Source organism: Diuraphis noxia, unplaced genomic scaffold, assembly GCF_037042655.1.
Source record: "Diuraphis noxia isolate RWA-SAM2 unplaced genomic scaffold, SU_Dnox_SAM2 contig0005, whole genome shotgun sequence".
NCBI classification, from domain to species: Eukaryota; Metazoa; Arthropoda; class Insecta; order Hemiptera; family Aphididae; genus Diuraphis; species Diuraphis noxia.
In genome coordinates this window covers 7719046-7742912 of record NW_028301715.1, presented here as the reverse complement: position 1 = coordinate 7742912, position 23867 = coordinate 7719046, and the positions used below count along the sequence as shown (strand labels likewise).

General features: G+C 33.2%; 1 protein-coding gene across 2 annotated transcripts in view; it reads left to right on the top strand.

Moving 5' to 3' along the window:
- The first annotated feature begins 220 nt into the window (after positions 1-220).
- LOC107164380 (Yippee-like) overlaps positions 221-23867 on the top strand; it is a 47020-nt gene continuing 23373 nt past the window's right edge. Inside the window, exons 1-2 of one of the 2 annotated variants that reach the window (XM_015512181.2) lie at positions 221-653; positions 21337-21397. In XM_015512181.2, the coding sequence (XP_015367667.2) occupies positions 21352-21397 (46 nt within the window). In that variant the 5' untranslated portion in view covers positions 221-653; positions 21337-21351. The remainder of the gene's footprint in view (positions 654-21336; positions 21398-23867) is intronic. The other variant, XM_089229060.1, reaches the window with a different exon arrangement.

Here is a 23867-nt window from a genome sequence, read left to right as displayed (position 1 = left end):
GTGACTGGGTCGGCGGTGACCGCGTGAGAGGGGAAGGGAACATAATCGATAGGTAGGCAGCGGTGGAGGGGTGGCGAGGGGAAAGTGGTTCTCACTGACACGCACAATCGATTGACGGTGGAGCGGCTGCGGGGTGGCGGTGGAGTGCTCGCTGCTCAGCTGCGGCGGCCAGCGGCAACAGCAGCAGCAGGTCATCCTCCTCTCACGGCGGCGACGACGGTTGTTGTTTACGTTTCGCGACACCCGTGTAGTACGTACGCGCGGCGACGACACTGCGCAAGCGCTAGCCGAACGCCCGCGCCGCGCTGTAGCGTCGCGCTCCACCCCCCGCCCCGCTCGCAGTATCACACACGCTCGGAGAGGATTTCCCATTGTGGCACGCGTGTTGTTTTGTGTTCATTCGTCAGCTGTTCGCCGTACCAGACGCGCGCGCTTCGCTGCGGTCCGTTGTATATTTGTCCACACGCACGTATTTGTGTGCCTATAGCGAACGTTTTTCCGTTTCCTGTCACGCCGTTGTTTCCTCGTCGAGTTTCCACCGACAGCGAGTCGACTTACCGTGGTCAGCTACCTCCGACAAAGTTACACCGACCGCCGCCGTTTTCGCAGCGATTTGCCGACAGACGACACTGCAGCCGCCGTCGTCCTCACAGGTAATAATCTTCATATATTTATTATATTAAGCTCGTCCTGGTCCTGGACAAAGATAATAGTTAGGTACCATCATTGGTATTCGCACCATTATCCTCATCATATCGTACCATATTATTACAGTTAGTAATTGTGTAAATCCGTGGTTTGGGTTCTTGGCGGTCAGGTCGAGTCCAAGAGCGACCGCTAAGCAAAATTTCACTCGGAGGTAAAACTAAAATCAAATTGCCAAAATAGTACCTTCTATAATATGTTATTAAACGATATTTAAACACACTCCAAGAAGTATTGACTACACTTTGTATTTAAATTATGGCATATTATATACTGTACCAGCTCATTATTGTTGACATCCTTTCATTTCGGAATTATTTTATAGGTACCTCTAAACTTAAGACTATAATATGTGCCGCGTGGTGGTATAATTATTCGTGCAATATTAAATTACACGCCTGAAGTTAACAAAATTTCTTTTTCTATTTCGCTTGGGGGTAGTTGGGGGGCACATAGCCCCCTCACACTTCTGACGCCTTCGCCTGCAGTATAAATCATAATTTTTGGAAGGTATACCTACTAATTATTACTTCACAGGTACGAGCCATCGGTATTAAAACTATATTGTTGTTATTATTATTATTGTTAAAGACGGCAGGTTTAAAATCTTTTGTTGTTGGATTTCCCTTAAACGATGATCATCCATTCAGCCCCATCAACGCAGTAATCGAGTTACCGATTGCACCCCTATGGTCATATATTCATCCTCTGTGGCTCTGCAACATTGCGTAGTAGTTTACACAATGTATTTTGCCGCCGCTTTGTGCGCACGTGCGATTATTACTCGCACTCGTAGTAGAAGAATAATGTTGCACAACGATTTGTTTTTTTTTCTCTCCTACGACTCATCCTTATACGAGCGAAAGGGGATCCAAGCACGTACCCCGTGTCGACGATTGTTTTTTTTTCTGGTTAGGTCACGCTGGGTTTTATGTGACATTTCTTTTCTAACTCGTCGTGTAATTAATATTTTACGATAACGTGATAAATTATTATTTGTTATGGTATATTATGTTTTCAAATCGGCCAGTCGGTGGCCGGTGGGCTTATATACCACCTACTTGAGTTATAATTACGTTATCAAAACAGTTATAAAGATATTTATGATTGTTGCTCTAGAATCGCGTCCGATCGTCGAGACCTTAATCACGACCTATAAAATACACACTGCTATATTGTGCAGCTCTTTGTTAAAAAAAAATTGCATTATGCATTGTTTATACCTACGCGTATTTCATAGAAGGCGTACACAGTTGAAATACACTTATACCCAAACACTTTCAGCGGTTATCGATTTGTCGACCATTTAATAATGTATGTTGGTGTTTACAAATCGCTCGACCGATTATTATAATATATTGCTGCTGGTATTTAATTTTATAATATCGTCACAATACTGGAATTAAAATCGTTAATAATTTTTAAATGGAAACGCAGTTCAGCGAAAACGCACATTATATATTTCAAAAGACTAGTGAAATTGCATAATTTTTTTCCCAACCGTTGTTCTTCGTATATACACGCAAATGCTTTATAATTACCTATATCGATACATTAATTTCATAATAATATATAGCGACAGTGTGCGCCGTATGTAGGTACATAAAATATAAGCTCGTAACAGTATACCTAATATATAATAATAATAGATTGTAATTACTAGTATGCGTGTTTTAAATTTAATCTGCGTACCTCGTCTTTGAAATAATTTTTCAAACAATAATTTACGTTTCAACGCGCATTCAAAATGAAAGCTTCCAAAATATTGTGTACAATACAAGAATACACTTATATCGCCTATGTATTTAAGTTTACTTAACGAAAATAACCGTTGGTATACATCACAAACATTTTTTCCCTGATTTATAGCCAGACGAATACTGTAAAAAGTGTTTCTTAAACAATAACATTTACTTTTTCTTTGAAAAAAAAAACTAATGCATTCTGCCCATATAATATTATATATGAAGCGTAGGTACTAGGTACACAAGAAGATAGGGAGTACCTATCCCGGGTGGTACCAGCTGTACCGCAGACTGCAGTGGTACATTTTAATTCAACAACCCATTTTGTACCTCTTTATAATATACGTGTACGAAAGAACACATTATGTATAACCTATTCTGCAGCGAAATTACAGTTAGGTAGGCAGGTACGTATCTTGTTTTACAACTATATAATATATTACGATAATAATATATACATTTTCCATTACACGTTCGACGACCGGCATAAGAGGTTGTGTGACTCGATAACATATTATTGTATACAAAAGTGATTAGGTTTCGTACAAATGGGTAGACATAAAATATAAATTATTGTCTTATATCATCACTGGCCGCATTATTAAAATGTATTCTCCGTTGTTTTCCGACAAGATTAATTATTTCTGTATAACCAAAGGTGATCCATTTAAGTGTGCTACGTACACTCTATACGCATCACTCATTATTTCAAAAAGTTGGAAAATATTGTTCTGTAAAATTTATCCGCAAAAATTTTTTTCTTTTCGTAATTTTACGTTGTTACTAACCGACATTATTGCCACATTAAATTATATTTAGATAATTATTATTAAAAAATATTTTCTTAAAAGTCAAAACCTTTTTTAACAACGATAAGTTGTTGACACTTAAATGGATTACCTTTTACTGTATACAGTCGTACCAATTAAAGTATAGGTAATGGTTTTTTTTTCTGATAATAATATTTTAACTGTGTCCATTTCACAGTTTGTTTTTATACATAGATATATATATATATACCGTATTTTATGATGCACACGTTCGTGCTACCTACAATTTTTCTACGTCTACTTTCATTCCTCCATAACAGTCTACGAGACTACGGCACTATGCTTAGACTTCCTTCATCTCGAATTTATTTAGTATAAAAAAAAAGTGGGTCATTTCAAGAGGGTAAACACAACGCGCAAGGAACCTTTAATGACAGTGGCCTAGCTGTTCCTACGTATGTCGTTCGACCGAGTTCGTGACCCCCAACGAGGAACTTTATTCTATAACGTACGATCCTTGTAAAATTTACATGATTTACTCGCTGTTATGGTCTTTCTCTGGGCAGGTATACAATAGTAATGATACACGATGGTTTCTGTGATATTGTGTAGGTTTTTTTTTTTAATTTTCGGTGGTCGATCGTGTTTCTAGATAAAACAACTCGTTTTTATGCGGCTTGGCTACAAACTCGTATAATATACGCTGCTGCACGTTCTCCTATTGTGAGGACTCGCACGAGATCACGAGATTGGCCGGTTCTTCGTAAAGCGTCATGACCCTTCTATAAACATTATATTATTATAAATTATGTACGACATAATGCCAGAAACGAGAGCTTTCCCTTTGGATATTGTGCTTTTACATCATTCGTAGTAAAAAAAAATCCGTACATGCACCTTTTTATACAACTGCCGCGTTAATATTTCGTATATGGGTATGTAAACGCTGACGAAGGCCGGAGATGAGTGCGCTGCACTATATAATAATAAATAATAATAATACATCATTTTGTTCTCTAAAACATTCATTGTTGTTTTTGTATTGCGTATTTAGTATTTACCTACCCGTATTTGCGATTTTGATGGAAACGTCGATTTGACTTTTGGCACCCGAGCTGCTCAAATAAACCGTAAAATAATCGAAAGTGAGTGTACCTATACGGTCCGTAATGTGTGTTCAATACTGGCTCATCCTACATTTTTCCGCTTAATGATGAATATTAATTTAAAAAAACTCTGATTTTTGGCGTTTTCGAATAGGTAAATGTATCTTGTATCTGTGTAACGCAAGAACCATTTTTTCAAATCGTTATACTGTTCAGTATATTTATGTAATTTAAGGACCGCGTATATAGGTACTGCGTGGTAAAAAACAGACTTTTTTCTTCATGCGCGAGAACCAATTACTGTGTTTTACGTTGTAAATTATTAATGAGATGCATTCATTTCAATCTCCCCGCAGCAGTCTATTGTCTATATCATTATACGTACGCGTAATCCTCTGTTTTGAGAGTTATAACAGTAAAATTATGTGTCCCGAGATTACGAAGTGTTATATGAACTTTTAAATAAACGATTATAGACCCATGATTGTATTTCCGTGCAGTATGACGTGTAGACTAACTTACAGACATGCACATGTACACCGTTTAGGTACTTAAAATAATATCAATGTTGGTATCTACGATTGTAATGGAATTGAAATAATATGTATATAAAACAATATGAAACAATAATGATATATAGCGTATATCATTTTGTTTTTAAATTGATTTATAATGATAAATGTTGTTGATAGTGATACAAAAATGTCATAAATCATTTTAATTGATTATTTTTTTATACACGAATAATTTTGTATATATGAAATGTAACATTTTTGTTTTGTTTCTTCGATTTAATATTATTTCGACTATATTAAAACAAAAACGAACCTTAATATCTATATGGTATTTTTTTTTTTTTATAATGACTATACATATTATATTTGTGTTAGTTCTCATTTTGTGGATAATTAAGGTTGCAATATTGTGATATTATTATATTTCTGTACCTAAATAATTCGAATAGAGAAAACTGCCTGTAGGTGGTTTCGAAGAAATGTAGGGTACTTATTAGTTTATTACTTAATATGCATATCATAATACCTACTATTATGTAGCACTCAAAGGTGCTACGAAAATAAAATACATTGAATCATAATTCGACAGTTTTACGAACAGTGTGTTACACATTTAACATTTATTGATTACTGTCAATTATGACATAAATCTCAAGTCTTAACTCGTCAGTTACAAACCATAATCATTTTTCATGCCGTTATTTTTTTAATCTGTTATAATAATATACAAATTACCAGAATAATTATTAATACATATAATTGGGACAAAATTGGGTACATAAAATTATCAGCTTAAAATTTTAAAACACTTGTATGTTATGTTATATTTGATCACGGCAGTGGCTTTATAGTATATATTAAGAATTATTCTAAGTACTTATAATTGGGGAAGGTTGTAAATAAATTAGAATCATATATTATCTAAAAAAAAGGTCAATTTGAAAAATACAATTTATTAGTATAACCTTCTATTATCAATCATATTATATTATAATAGGTTTTCTTTTAATTTACATCATTAATTTATAAATCACAATATTTTTCCTTAACGCGTTTCAAACATTTGCTCGCATTTATCTATTTTAATATTTTATGTCTCGTAACTTGTTTTTAAAAGTTTCAATATTATTAAATAAGTAATATAACTTATAAGTATTTTTATAAAGTTCGTCTGAATGTCAAAACTTTGACTGTAAGACCAGCCCGTTGAAAATTATCTCGGTTCGCCGACAGTATGTCAAAAATAATAAAATATTTATAGATATATTATTATGTACACGTGTGTGTGGCTTATTACTGAACAAAATCGATTACGTATTACTACCCACCGAAATGTTATTTTACACTTACACCTACACGGTAAGTGGTGACTATAATATGTTACACCATATAGTTACCCTCATTTGTTCATTATTTTATTGAATTTCAATCTGTACAACCGGAAATATATTTTATTTTTAGTCGAATGAATACCTATGATATTTTCGTGGGCCGACGAAGAATAAGGGTCGGGATCCGAATTAATTTGAGCGTGTATAGAGCTGTAAATAATTTCCTATTCCTCGAAACTTTCGTGTATTTACGTCTGCTGTGATTTTATTGGCAGTCCTGCGACGACTAAAATTGCACACCAGTCGCCGAAGTACTTAATATTCATTGTTGTCCGCCTTTTGTTAGTACACCAATGCATTCGCTATTGAACCTTGATAATGAAAATAATGAAATATTGAATTGTATGCGAGTATACAATAATAATAATAATACACATTGGCGCATTTGAACGTTATTTTGACCATGAAGAAAATTGTCGACTATCGTATTGCATTTTCGCGCGAACGACGGCGATGACAATATATTCATAATATTATTTAATATTATTTTTTCTTTTTCACTACGTCGAATATAAAAGCTAATAATAATCTTTTTACGAGGCGCACATTCATTCGTCTACTCAACGATAGACTGTCCACGTTTAATTTGCACAACTCACACACGCGCATACATATTTTATATTCCACGACATTTAATATTCAATACTCGCTAATCTTCAGCTGTCAGAGTTATACATTTTTTTATTTATACGTATCATTTTTTTTCGTGTGCGTTTTTAATTTTGTTTTAAGTGCTTTTAAACATTTATAAATATATATATATATATATATATATATATATATATTCTATAACACTGTTCGTTCGTTGAAAACAGCCTTTGTAAGCTGACAACTTGACATATATTTATAAATTATGAAACTATGTATAGGTATGCTCTAAGTATGGCATCTATATAGTATATTATATAGGCTTGTAAAATCTGAAACTCAAAAACATAATTAAAAAGGAAAAAATCGTCAAAGTGGTTCAGTGGCACGGGATCGTTATTCCGACTAAAGTCTTGTCAAAATAATATGTAAGAACTAAGAATCCATTCCACTACTACAGCAGCAGTTTACAGTTTGTGTATATACATATAATACGATTGCGTTCCAAAGATTTTTTTAACGTTTTCATTTGGGGTGAACAGAAAAAAATAAAACTTACAAACATATTTTTTATTACTCCGCTTAACGTTAGGATATGAAAATGTTTTCGGAGACTTCATATTGTTTGATTTTTTGGAAAAGTGTGTAGACGACATCGTCCGTATATATATATGTATTATTATCACATATCTGTGGGCATATTGTTATTTGTATACAATGTTATCGTTGGATCAAATCATTAAACTCCGTTTCTATATTATAATATATTAATATACCTATGTACATAATATATGTATATGGTATTTATCCAAATGAAACATTTAAATGATTAATAAGCAAATAGGTATGTTTTTATTTACAAAATATGATATCATTGATATCGGATGACCTGCATGTATAATAATAAAAAAAATAAACAAATATGCTAGGTGCATTAATATTATTATTATTATTGTATAGGTACATAATAGCATTGTAATATTATTTTAATAATATAAATAAATACATAGGTTAACGATTTACGTTAAGAGGACGCTACACCCGCATGTGTTGTGTCCGTCTTACAAAAGTATAACATAGAAAAATCTGTTTGGCGCGGGGCAACTTTACTGTTCTCCCTCAATATTTATAATAGAATTTTCAAAATTTCACAACGCATAGGTAAAAACTTTATCTGTGTCATAGCGTCGTTATTTTTTTGATAACATAAATATAATTAAAGTTATAAGCTTAAGAAAATACATTTATTTTTTATTTTTTCATTAAATTACTTAAAATTATTGGTTTGTGCTATCAAAAAAATAACGACGGTATGACACAGATAAAGTTCTTACCTATGCGTTGTGAAATTTTGAAAATTCTATTATAAATATTGAGGGAGAACAGTGTCCCGCGCTAAACAGATTTTGCTATGTTATACGTTTGTAAGACGGAGACAACACAATATATGCGGGTGTGGCGTCCTCTTAATATTATTATACATCTTCAGTCATTGATCCAACGAGGGGCGCCATAATGTACAATAATGTTATTAGATAAACTGAGATAAAAATAATAATATATCGGTTGTAATCATACGCAGAGAGCAATTTCGCTGTGGACTTTACTGTACATATATAGATCAACGAAAATATCATACCACTGCAGTTCTTAGAAATTGGCTATATACCAACGCTTGACTATGACAATAATCAATAAAATATCGGGAATCCTATAAATGGGGCTATGGTACGCAAACAATCGAACCCTTAGGGTAAGTAATAAAATTCAAGATCTTAATTAAAAAAAACACGGAACTTATGAAAATCTATTAGCACGCCATTTTACTAGTTGAATGCCATTAGCGTTCGATAAAAAAAAAAAAAAAAACTTCTCATTTAAAAATTTCAACAATTTGTTCACTCATTTTTTTCGAAGATGTAAAAAAGATTTAAGTATACCTTCATATTAGTTTTTTTTTAAAGTTTTTAATAATACCTAATTATATTTCAATATCACATAGGTACATTTAAATTAGGAACATAGGACGTACTACCTATATTATTATATTTATTTATTTCCTATATTGATTGTATTTTTTTATTGTTTCCTATGTCCCACATCTAAAACCTAAAAATGTCCGACAATTCACAACATATTAGAGTGGTATTGGGTGTATGTTATATAATATTATTAAATTGCATGTTATCGTTTATCGGAAAGTGTATTATGGTAGCGCAGTCAGCCTGCATAGTGACGTTGAACAAGTCGCTTATACAAGTCTGGCGTAGAACTGACCAAATATTCATGTGATGGGGTGGGTGGTTTCGGAGGTTTAAGAGGGTAGTGAAAGCCACTATATTATGATTATAATTTTGTTCGAATAATATTATTTAAATAACAAATATGTTTCCAACTCATTATTGTTGTGTTGAAAATTTGAGTGAACTCGTTCTGTATCAAAGCGTCTGAGCCGAACGAAAATCGTTTTTAGCAAATCACACGATTAAACCGTTATCACGCGCGTGAATTTTGATACATCTCACTCGCGCAAATTCAACATTTTTTTCATTGTTTAGGTTCCTCCTTCCCTTATTCGACATTGGATTTTTATATTAGTTCAACACATTATATAGTGTACCTATACACAATATACGGAAATTCTCACGATCGGTCGTCGTGTTTCCGGCCGCGAAGTGTATATTATTATTACACAATTTATTTATATTATCATCATGATGATAACGTAAAGTCGTCGTTTGCCCGAGAAAATCCGTTGGCAGCAGCTAGCGCGTCTGTATTTCATATTATTACGTTAATATATTATTATTATTAAACACAACGCGATTTCCCCTACCACCGCCGCCGCCCGGATCGCAAGCGTACCTGGAGAGGGCATTGACAGCCGCCGCCACAGTCCAGCTAGAAAATATAAGCGGCGGCGGCGGCGTCGCGCAATACCGCTTTGTGCGGTCGACGCCACCGCCGGACGTCAGTGGGGAGGTCACGTGAGGTTATTTTTTCCGAATCGTTCGCGATTTGCGATGAGTTTTTCCTTGTTTTTTCTCTCCAGAAGTCGAACCTAGGTAAATGCTACTCGTATATCATTAAAAAAAAATATATATAATATATTATTTCCCCCCGGAAAAACAGCAAACAATCACTCGGCGAGTTATTGTCGACTAAATTTGTCGTGCATCAATGCTATATTGCTAGTTACTAATAGCTATTATTTGTGTGTATGCGTTGCCCGTCGTGTGCGAATCGCTATATTTTCTCCGGTATAATAATTGAATACCGTTGTTGTGCGATTATTCTTATTTGTGTGTGAATTTTTTTTTCAAGTTTTCCTGTCCGCATTAGATCCCGTTTACGCTCGTACATCATACGTAATATACCTCGGTATAGGTATAGCTCACGAGAGTTAATTCACTTTTGAAAACACGTATATAGGTATGAAATATACTGTAACGGCGTTACAGCGTATACAATGACACGACTGAAGGCCACTCTTCTAAATTGCAGTAAAAGAAAAACTAAAACTAAAACCTAACCTAACTTACTTATTTATTTCAATAATTATAACTTCAAATTATTCGTTAAATTAATATATTTCTATGTTGAACGTGTCTGTGTTAAAGATATCATTGCAGCAATAAAATATATTGTATTATTGATTTGTATTTTTGTTTCGACTTTCGAGCACAACAATATTGTTCATAATACACGCAGTACCTATCTGCAACGAATGCTTCGAGATTACCCATAACTTTATTATAACAATAATATATCTTTCAAGGTATCTTTCCGTGGTTTACACAAATAATTCGTCGAATTTCAAATTATGTTGATCATTAATAATTACTCGCTATACTATAGTGTTTTGTTTACTTTTGTTTGCATAATCTACAATACTCGCGTAGTAGTTAAAAAAAAATCGTTATAATTTATAGTATTGTACTATTATTATAATATATAACTAATATAACTTTATAAGTCACAGTAAAATATATGTTAATTAGCGAACAATTAACTCGGTTTATTATTTTAGCGATTATCTCGAGTTGTTTTATCGTTAAATTACACGTTCGTATTTCATAATACCGCGATGGCATTCAATAACGTTGTTTTAAATAAGCGAGAACTAAGTAGTAGCGATTAATGTTCTATGTATAGGATTATGTTGTTAATTGTTGTTTATATTGACTCAAAGATAGTATAATGCAATAAGATATTTTAATAATAATTAATAAACAATAAATTACATACTATACTATTCATATTTTGTTTTAAACTCGTATACGTAAATACGATATGCTGATATGTATATGCACGGCACATGGCTGACATATAGACTTTAACATATTATTGTATATTGTAAAACATTATATTTTGACAAACATTTAACTTTATAATCACAACCGACGTGTGATGCGCGTGTGTGAATTTTTGAACAATATGATATTATGACATTTAATGTATATTATATTATTTACCCGCACTTTAGTAGTATAATATTATTCAGTACGTAATTAATTTGCTGAATACTATAACCACTATACTCGTCATGAAATCAGTCATTATTGTTTCTAAAGCTGTTATTATTGTGACCAGGCACAAATTTAACAGATTTAAATTAAAACACAAACAAGTGTAACGACGCTTACCATTTAATGGTCTAATAATATAGTAATACCAATGCACTCAATAAACAAACTATCGCCATACACCTTGAAGTTTTCTGAGTGTTATGTCGAAAATATTGGATATTGCGGCGTACCTATTGGCTATTATAATAATACAATTTTTATGAGGCATCGAAACCGGCCGAGCTCAGGGATACATCGTGAAACGTAGTCTCTAAGCGCCTTTGCAGTTGTCGTCGTACCTACCTCTGATCACCTCTATCACCGAATGACACGGTTTAAAACATTTTCTGAAGAATAAAAATAATATTAATTTTCACTCGTTCGTATATTATAGTCTATAGAGTTCGAAGTTTAGTAGTGATCATAAAATATTATCCGAGTGCCGGTGAATCTCCTGCTTTTAGGATATTGTTCGAGTATACTTTCATATATAAATTACTATATATTGTAAGAATAATATCTATACGTACAGGAAAATAATAATAATAAAATGTAGTTTTGATCAGATGTTATGACCTATATTTTTGGTGGCACATGACAGTTTTCGGTGCACTGGTGCACACGCCGTCTCAATAATATATTTATACGTATTATATTACTATATAATATGATATATGTGCATTATATTAAATTATTTCCACTGTGTGCGTTCTGACAAAAATATATTTATAATATATATACATATCATTCACGAAAGTTTGACTTTTGACCGTGCGACTATAACAGTAGTATATAACACTATATAATATACACATAACGCACTCTCACACACACAATACTATATTGTATTGTATATTATGTTGTATAAAGTGGCCGTCGTCATAGGAACGAAGAACATTAAAATATTTTCATTATGAAACCGAAAAATTATTTTATTTTATAATATCGTTTGTTATAACAAGGGATCGGAACTAACCTAAAATTTACTAAATATGAATGCTCTTAAGATGAGCATAAAAAAGTACAATTATACTTTTAAAATATAATTAGTATTATCGTATTTTGATATAATTGATAGTATGCTCTATTTTGTATTGTGTAACCTAACCTAACCTAACAAATTCGTGATGTAGGAAAATGTTTATTATTTTATTAATAAAAATAGGAAAACTATATTTTCAAATTGTATTATCATTATTCGTGGAATATGCTCTAAAAAATTGTAAAATAAATAAATACGTTCTTAACACTACAAGTTCACCACTAAGCAAACATATGTGCTATATAATTTTGTTATTTTTTTTAGAAGTGTAGTGAAATTAATTTTTAGCCTTGCTTAGCAATAAATGAAATGGCCCACAAAAAACATGTCAATGCAACAACTTCGAGCTCTATTGCTGTGTAACTTATAAAATTATGTTATCGATGGTAGCATTATGAAGGTATCATAATATCACAGATTATATAATCTGTGATATACTGATGATAAAATCGTAACGTTATTATTATCGCGGTTTAGTAAGTGTGCGGATGTATTATATTTTATATTCTTCAATACTGTCGCCGTCGAACGTTCCTATTTATTCATTTGGATATCGATTTTCGTCGTGCAATATTATTATATCTCTGTAATTTTCTATAATATTGATAACCAATATTGGCAATATTATTGGTACATATTATATATGGCTCGACTAAGCGCGGCTGTTCCTAGTTGGAAACCACACGTCAATATTTATTCCGGTAAATCCAAAACGGCTGCCTGCTGTAGAGGTCACCCGATTTCGTATTCGTTCGGAACCGTTTCAAAAATTAGGCACACTTACATAATATAATAATATTATCTTCTCTTTTGTACAATCGAGTATTTTGTATGCAATGATATTCACTATACAAATCATACTACTTCAACGTTTTTACTAAATCGAATCGTGCAGCTGCAGTGATACGGTAGTCGGAGGAGGGTAAGTCATCGTAACCCCCCTCTCCCCTTTTCTCCTCACGAGTCGATGGATCGACGTATTGTCATAATCGCGCGCGCGCGACAAGCCTCGCTAATTCGTTTTTTTTTACACGGGTGGAATAATTTGAATTTGAAATTTAGTGACAAGGACCTGCATAGTGAAGGGGAGGGGAGGGCTGACACCGCATACGATTTCGGCTTCGTCGACGACGACGACAAAGAGACACACTTGTTCGTGTCGTTGTCGTAATGGTTTCCTTTGTCAAATGTTCCTATAATGATGTGCGCGGCCCGTTTGTGGTGAATAATATTCGTCATTTCCGTAGTTCCGTCTCGGTCGTGGTCAGGAAACACGAACACTACAGCGGCACGCAATATAACAGCGTATATAAATATATAATACGAGTATAAATGTATGTATTTTTCCTTCTTATTTTAATTGTTAAAACGTTTTTTTTTTTTTTTGTACAACAAGCATATTTTTCGTTCGTCTTTTGAAGGCGAATCACTCGTTATTATATATAGGTAGTGACATTTTCGTGAATTTTATCTTTAAGCAGATTTACTAAGTCGCGGTACTGATTTTTTTTTTTTTTGAAACGACGGGGAAGGTTTTCAGACGTATAGGTTGTTATATTCATACCTATTTATTCGGATTTCGGTGATTTAGTAGTTGAAGTGAGGAATGGTGAAGACGATATGGACATGTATTTTAATATATAATTCCATGTATTGTTGAAATATTGAATAATGTCAACATCAGCCAATGTGCGCATTTTGCATATTCATAAAAACAATATTATTCAATTGTGTTAATACATCATAATTCATAACTATACCGTCTATACCAGCTATATCTGTAACACAATATGTAATATATATATATTATATATATATATATATAATATATATAATATATATGCGAGTGTATACAACTACAACAGCTGTGTGATGGACGGCTAGTTTCCTTGTATAAGCATGATCATGCACGGTCGATAAAAAATAAACGCGAGCCAGGAAAGTCGAGTGGACTTTTCTCACGACGAGGTCCTTGCGTTAAGTCACTTATATAAGTATATAGTCTATATGCTGTATGTATTACTATTTCAAAACGTGCAGATTTCTACAAACTCCACTGTACTATTGCAGATGCAATTGTAGCAGGATCATTATAAAATATATATTTTAAAGAAAACCCACGAATCGTATGTGAAAACAGTAGTCGATCAGTCGATGTGCCCACTACCCGACGATTCGTTTACCTCCGTATTGGTAAAAAATACTCGATACCTATGTCTATATAATATGTATATTAGTATATATATATCTCAAAGAAATCGCACATTGCATAATTTACACAATATATCCAACACCTAATGATGATAATAATAATAATATGATAATTGCGCGTCGTCTGCAGTAACAGCAGTTTATCGACCGATGAAACGCCGCAGGTGGGCAAAAATGGTTTTGTCCGATGACACTGTAATTATAATATAGTCCATCTTTTGTCCATCATCGTCATATATTATAATATTGGAGCGTGTGTATCCTACTGCAAGTTTGCGAAAAAAAAACATTATACGCTCACAATAATATTATATATGTTTTTATAAACGGACATCTGCTGGCGCTGCAGGCTGCAGAACCTGGAGTGTGTTTATATAGTATTTATTATTATTATTTTTTTAAATTAATAACAAAAGATTACTGGGCCTCGCTGAGAAAAACTCGTGTGGAGGCCCAGGGGCTCGAGTATATGATACTATCGTGGTACTTGCAGTATAGTGTAATATGTAAATGAAGATACAGCTTTTATTGCGCATTAAAATATATTATTAATGTGTAATGTGTATGTATAAGGAAAGTCGACCAGCCATCAATCCCTTTTCCCCCTCTCCCCGCACGCGAGCATATAATAATAATATATAGTGGCCTGTACGTGCCGACGACAAGACGTCTCGCTGTAAAACGTCCGTTTGTATAAATTTTTATCGGCAGCGATAAAACACACCGTGTACACGCACCTGCCCTGTGACCGGTGTTATTCGTCCGTGACTTTGGCGCTGAAATTGCGACCACGCTGTTGTTGTGAAATAAAATCAAGGGCGGCTGGCTGGCTGGCGTGCCGGCCGGGCATCGATATGGGGTTTTTTTTTTTTTGACACCCACGACGTGACATGTTATAGCTCCACGATATTTATATATTATCATAATCAGGTGGCGGTATTTACAGGGGGGAGGGGGAGGCAGATGAACTTGCGTGGACTTGTACAACCTTTCCGCTCTCCCACGGTACCTAATATACCTATAACATATAAACATGCACGATAACATAATATTATGCATAATATGCAATGTTGTTAAGATTTTCCTACGCGATTTTTGGTTTTCACTGCAGTAAAGTCGATTAAATTTCGAAAATATGTTTAAAATAATGGTTATAACTATGTTACGAAGTTGACATGTTTTCACACATAGGGTACACTGGAATAATGCTGCTCAGATTTATCCTGTCGTATCTATATTATAACCTGTCCCATGATCTTTTTCAGCCCGCATCCTGTAATATTATAATACCGGAAGAATATCTATTTGTTAAAAACCGCATAACAACAACCGTTGTTTTTTACCCGTACAATAGGCACATTAATTTATAATATGACATTATATTATTATATAGAGTATAATATATGCTTTTCGTCTAACCGGTTTTTTAAATGTTTCGCGTCAATTTCCTATATATACTATTCACTAGATCTGTTGCAGTATGAAATAAATTAATAATATATTGTAATGTTATTATTTTCTAACTTTGTTACTTGGTCCTACGTTCAGTGCCGTAGAAACCGCGGTGCGGGCGGTTCATTGCACCGGGGCCCCGCGTTGCAATTATTTCTAATATGAGGCCCATACTTAAATAAAATAATATAAGAATTAAGAATCTATACTAATAACAATTTTCTTAATAAGATCATAATATAATGATAATGCCGTTCACATTTTGTTATTTTAGTATAATACTATAGCACCGCCAGGCGCCAGGCTTCAAATTAGCACTCCCAGTTCCCATATAATAACATGTAGTAATATAATTATTTTTAAATGTTTTGAATACATAATATATTATGTAGGTACAGTATACTTGCTTAATAGCTTAAATAAATAAAGAGTAGCGATTACATTAACATTTATACAATTTCAACTTTATTATTAGTTATTAATATTTGTCTATACAAAGTATTGAAGAAAAATTGATTAACATTTTAATTAATTATATTAGTATTATACTATTATAATTAAAAAAGTCAGAATATAAATAAGTGCAAAATTTAAAATTATTGCAATGCAGTTTATTATATTATAAGTGGAGTTGTGAACTGTGGGGGGGCTAAGCCTCCCACGAATCTGTGTACCATCAATTATATCAGCACCCCCTACATTCACACCAAATGTGCGCCTTTAAAGGGGTCACAGACTAAATTTGCACTGGGGCCCATCTATTTCTAGCTACGGCACTGCCTACGTTGCGCAATTTAGTAAGTTACTACGGTGCTGAATTTATTTTGATTTAAGGTAATAAACTCGGTTTCAAAAGATTTTCAGAGTTCTAATATAACCTAAACGTTTTATACATATTTATGTTATAAGTTATGAAAGCTCGTTAAAGGAGTTCCGCTAATTTTACTTTGAACTTTTCGTAAAGGAAATTGAATTATTCAAAATCAGATCTGTTACTATACGTTATCACATAGTTGCGACGTACATCTATCATTAAATATTAATGATTTGTTTTTTAGAGCTTTGAGATAAAATAAAATAGAATAATAAACTACAGATTTCACAAAATGATATTAAACGACCAATCTCCAGACCGTCCATTATTTAGATCATGAAATTCGACCGTATCCCGTAAATGCGTATTCTTAAAATTTCTGCAGAAACATGATATCTACACATTAGGTATAATATAATCTTTTGGTGAACAATATCGTATACAATAAGGTGAGCATTGCTGAGAGTTGTGGCTATTATACGGTTCGTTTTGCAGCCTATTTATATATAAATATATAGTGTACATTATAGGTGGCCGAATAACGAGGCCCTTTATAAGACCTAAGTGAACGTCTGTAGTTTTTCTTTGTTTCGAATTCTGTGTACGGTTGCGCACAATACAAACGATGCCGTAAAACGACCGCTAAAAGGCGAATGTTGCTGCAGAACAATGCGCGCACGACTTTATTTTTGGACCCATTATTATAATACAAAAAAATATTGGCCGACTAATACCGCATATATGTGTAGTGCCTATATTATGATATTATGCGATCTCAATAAATAATAATATTAATATGTGTGTGTGTTTGCGTTTAGATCGGATCGCGTAGTAGAACAATAGCTGGCCGAGGAAGGCGCGTTGAGTATAATAGTAAAGTTGTAACGGGAAAACTAATCGAACGGAGGCGTAGGCCGAAACTTATACAATTTAATATTATCGTATAGATTATTAAAATATATCAATAATATTATGATTATCTATCCCACAAACGAATTTCATAAATTAAAATATTACTATTGTTCGTCCATGTGTGAGCAGGCGTCTCGTCGATAAATAATATATTATGAAAAAGTGCATTATATCTATAATACGAATCGATGTGATTTCATAGTTATCTCTCCACACTATACAATAGCTGAAATATTATAATTCATTTGATGCGCTCTACACGCTGACGAGATTATTCATTATTATACAGTCAAATGATTTTTGTCAAACAAAGTTACTATAGTGGGAATTTTCTAAAATGCTCATTGTTCATTAAGAACATAATATTCAAGAATGCAAGATAAAATATATTAATTTAAAATACCATCTATAAAAAAGTTAAATATAATACATGCTTAATATTTAAAACAATAGTAGTTAAATAATAGTTAAGTAATATATTATTATTTATCTTATTAAATAAATATTTAAAAAAAAAACTTTTGTGGGTGTAGCCACATCACTGTTGTCACATATTAGTTCATCACTGCGGTGATAAGGTGCGATAAGAATGTCGAGCTGCAGTCTCCGATGTCAGTCTGTTTGTGACCTCTTTATTTAAGAACGTTATTTTTCGTTCGCGACAAACATCCGATCATTTTATTGTAATAATTTATACCGTTTATATTGCCGGAAAATATAAAAACAATATTAAAATAATGACGATTGTCTGCCAGCAGCAATCGTCGCTCACCGATCGACCACGTGCCGCGCGTGTCATAATATATTGGGCGTCGATCGCCGTGGAAATTATGTTCCCGGAGAATATTTTTGAAATAATTTTAAAGTAGATAAATTATAATAAATCAGTCGATAATTCGGTCGTCGTGCAATCATTCCGACGAAAATCTATTAGAATCCAATTCAAGCAGATAATAATATTGGGTACCTAAATGTAACATAAATGTGCAGAGGGCGAGGAGATCACCGCCGAGTCGACACGCGCGACGCGATAAAACATAATATTTTAGACGATGGAAGTCGAGAAATTTTGGCAGAGGTTTTCGAATAATAATAATAATACTCCAGAAAGAAACACGGAGATCATACGACCCAAGTCGACTAAAAAAAGAACTGCAGAACGGTCGGTATGAGATGGAACAGCATAGCATAATATTATAAGTAACGTCAAACAGCTATACGTCCGCGGGCAGATAATCTTCGAGAGTCGTATTACACACATGGCCCGTTTTCGTATAAACTTTATCTCTTAGGACCAGCGATGACTGGCACGCGAATTTTATACTAATGTCGCCACAATACGAATCGTTTAATGTTATATGAAATAGCGAAACCGAAAATCGCGTCATGGACGTGACATTATATTATTACTATTATACCGCGGTAACCCGCAACGGTCAACGCAATGCGGCCTTGAACAGCGAACGAATAATCGACGTTGCGATCTTCGTTTCTCGGACGATCTGCCGATCTTGAAACTAAACTATAAGCATACCTACGGTAGGTATGGAAATTCAAAATTATCGATTTCTTGGAACGTCAGAGGAAATATATATTTAATTATTACAATTATAATAATATTATTGCAGTGTTTTAACTTATTTCGTAGTAACTATAAAAATACATTACAGACGGTGGAGCCTCGATTACTGGAATGACTATAAAAGTGGAGTTTTCGACAATTCGAAGAAATTTAATATATCAAAAGTACATACAATATTTTAGAAAACACATATTTTTTTTTTGTCCCAACCGACTCGAAGTCAACAACGTTTCGCCGAATTAATTATGATATTACCGTGATGTATTTTTTTTCGTATACAGACAAAAAATCGTATTTAATACCTAATTATTATTATAAAAGCTCTGCGGCCGCCGCCGCGTTTTCTGGAAGTCTGGACCGGTGGTGTGAATACCTATACCTATGTATTGTATGCGACCCTCGAGCACAATTACTCCGAAATTAATGCACTTCAATATTGCGACCTGTTCGTATGATATTTAGACGTTATTATTTTATTGTTACACTATATAATAGCAGCCCTCCGAGCCATATATTATAGTTGTTACATTACGTGACGTCGCCTCTGAAACAAAGGAACGTCGCGGACTCTGCGGGCACTGAGCCAGGTGGCCCGGTCGTGTTTTCGACGAGAAATCGTACAATACAACACGTATTATAATATTATTGAAATAATACCTATGATGTAGGTAGGTATTGTGACGATGATGGGCATCGTGTTTCACATTTTTTTTATTGTTATTATCATTATATTATCATCTTCATCCTGCCTGGAAGTTTAATACGCAGTGATGAGGGGCAGATAATAATGTCGACGGGTTTTGTCGTGTAATATGTCCCGTCGTCGACGGTTCTATTTCGAAAAACAAAAATCGTATTCAATCAAAATCGTACACGACTTTTGTTAATTGTAATAAGTATATCGCGCGTGATGCGATCGAGTATTGTTTAGCTTCAGAAGCCAATAAAATGTGAACGACACATTATATTATTATGCACCCGTTACGGTATAGTCTATACCACGTATAAGGTATAGTAAAATACGTCTGCATGCTAATATATTAAACATATTATGTATAATACGACAATAATAATAGTAATAATAATGTGTATAGTCGGTATTCAGTAATCGACGCTACCGTCTTGTCGTCTTGTCCGTTATCGTCTTGTACGTTTACATATTAGGTATGATGTAGTTAATATTTATATCATATTTTGTGTACCTACTCTATACAATAATGTGCATTATTGTCGAAGAACAATGCGCACTCGTGACTGTTGTCGTGGTTTCATGACTGGATTTGTGGGCGAACGTATAATATTCTTTTAAACACAATTTTTGATAACTCATCACTCGAGGAGGAGCCCCCTTATGTATATTATACTAAGTTTCATCATTAGATAACATATTATGGCAGCGGATACCTGAACGTCTACAAATCGACGACAAGCTGCGACATCGAAATGTAGTCCTATAATAATAATATAATTTGCGTTCGTTGTACATACCTAATTTAATGACGTATAGCATTGTTTATTTAAATATTCTAATCGAATAACCTGATCAGTGATCGATCATCGGGTTCGTTGAAAATACAATATCACTGTATGAATCATCATCGACGTGAGCAAGCGATGGTTGCAGTATGCAGCTGAACGCAGAGCTAGGAAGTATAATACGTTTATCAACACTACTGCACTGCCGCAGTTTACTAATATAAGAGGTTATGCGATATAAGAATATTTATGGTGTGTGCAGTGTTTTTAATTTAGACAAAATATTGTCTTTCATAACATTTGTGTATATTTTTCTGCCAAAACGTTAAACTTAAACGTCTTAAAATAACGTTCGAACGACGATTTACCTCGCCGAGAAAAAAAGAGGTCTGAGCACGCGTCTATATAAATATATGATGCTATAATAAATTATAGACTATTTGTGTTATTTGTTGGTAGGTATATGAAGAGTGAATGCTGCAGATCACCGCTCCTGAATCCCCTCTTACTTCTTGGCACGGTCAGTTTAAAACCTTATAAGCTGATAGTCCTATATTACACAGTGCAGCTGTACAGACAGTATCCCACGGGATACTTCAAAAGAAACGTTCCCATCATAACGACCGGTGCGGGACGTGCAGGACGTATAATAAATGTTTCATATTATGATATATATATAGGAATATTCCAAAGAACCGGTAAAATATATAAGACGAGCTTTTAAAAGCGTATTAAAATAAATAAATTTGGTAATTACGAGTATATAAACGTTTCGCGCATCATGATTATAAAATTAAAATATCGAAACTTTTAGTGATGGCAGTCACATAAAGTTATAACCATCACTGAAAATCGTCGTTTTAATAACAACGAGTGATGGGTTTTCAAGAGTTCGAACTCAATCGATCAATACTAAGCTTTATAATATGTGTAGTAAAAATTTCACATTTCCGGAAACTCTATTTATTCGGTAATTCGTATATTATAAGTTCATCCCAACGTTTTATGGGCTTATATATTTCTATTAAAAATTCCTATCTCGTGTCAGATTTTACCTCGCGTTTTATCGTCTTTCGGTGAAAAAATTGTTTTCATTGTAAACTCGTATTAATGGAGAGGATTTTGGTATAATACGCCTGGACGTACAAGAAATCATTATTATGCGGTATAAAGCAAAATGTAAAATATAAGCTGGGTAAAATTTAGTACGAAAACTGAATTCAAAATGAAAATATCAAGTAATAATGTAACCTAAGTCTTCCTTCAGATATTATGTAGAAAAGAAAAAAACAGCCTGACACTCGTTAAATAAAAAAACTTGTTTAGATTTAGTTTATAATATTATAATTCTGACCTAGTTTTATTATTATATTCAATTTATCGTTGCATCATGTCTATTATATTTATAAGAGAAAACAAATCTAGGTAACATTTCTAGTTCAAATATTATTGCATGTTATTATCGATAATACAATAATTATAAATTAGATCAATTAATTTTTCTAGAACTATTTCATGGCATTGGTTCATTAATTTTATTTCCAAGAGGAAAATTATAGTTATACTGTACTTTAGAATTCAACTATACAAATTAAAAAAAGATTATTTATTTTTCACTTTGTTTGTACTCGTTTCTATACATTTACAGATTTTTTAAGCCATAGTAAGTAATATCTAATCTTTGTTCAGTTAGAAGTATATTTGGAGATATTTTATTATATAACATACACTTTAATAAATAAAAATAATAATTAACAGACTGATTTAACGTTTATTTTATTCAATTTTTATTAGTGAATAGTGACCCGTCCAGACATTATTATCACTTTTTAAAATAAAATATTGTTATTTGTATTGAATACAACCATTTTATCAGAACGGTTTACAGAAAACGTAATTTAATCACGTTTATTTTAAATCTCAGGCTTTTATAATACCTCGTTTTTTGATCACGGGTGTAGAGTACAACAATTCGAATGTAAAATATCTTTCGACTCGGAGAACGCTATCAAGATTGCAGACCATCTCACGTGCAAGACAAGCGCTCATGCCGGTTTAATGTACATAGTAAACACTAAGTATCAATTTAAATTCAAATAAAAAAAATAATGGAAAATGTTTGAAAACACTGCAGTTGTATTTGATTTCAATTTTATGAACACGAAAAAAACCGTCTCTTACCAATAAAACTGTTCAGCTGCATAATTTTATCATATAGTATTATGCACATTGTACATGCGTTTTTCTCAAATATTAACGCATTTTTCGCGGTACATTATATAATTTATTGTCCAATGACCACTATAGTCGCTATTGGTATCAAGATTTTACTGTGCCAACTTATAAGAACCTATGTCGAAAAATATCATAAATTATAAATAGATTACTGTATGAGCGTGCATATATACATAGTATATAGTGCACACAAAAACAATAGGCATAATAGTACTTGAATTTTCTACAGTGTATTTGAATGTGATTTGATTTCAGACCGTTTATTTTTAGTCCACACACTCGAAAGTTTTATATCGGACCGAAAAAGTGCTGAGTTATGAACCCAGACGTATTTGAAATGTACGCGTTTCGATCTAACGCTGCAGAATCGTCTTATTTATACCCACCATTTAATGCAGCGTTGTCCGTTTCGCATTTCGGCAAAATCCGGAAAAAATTGATCGAGTTTGGGTCGCAGGGGTGGTAGTCGGTTTGTCCTTGGGTAACGCAATAAATTTAAATGTATACGTGCAAATTATTGTTAAAATCGATACTAGACCAGTATAGGTATTGTACGCTAGTCCCAAATTTTTCCACGGCATGTACATTGAATAGTATTTATTTTTTCAAAAAAAAAGCACTCACGACACGACGCAAATGTAATATTGCATCGGTTGTTTTCACTATATACGTCATGCATACAACACTACAAAACATGTTTGTTATTTATTTTTTACTTACGAACTGCGCAGATGACGAACAGCAGCAAGCTCATT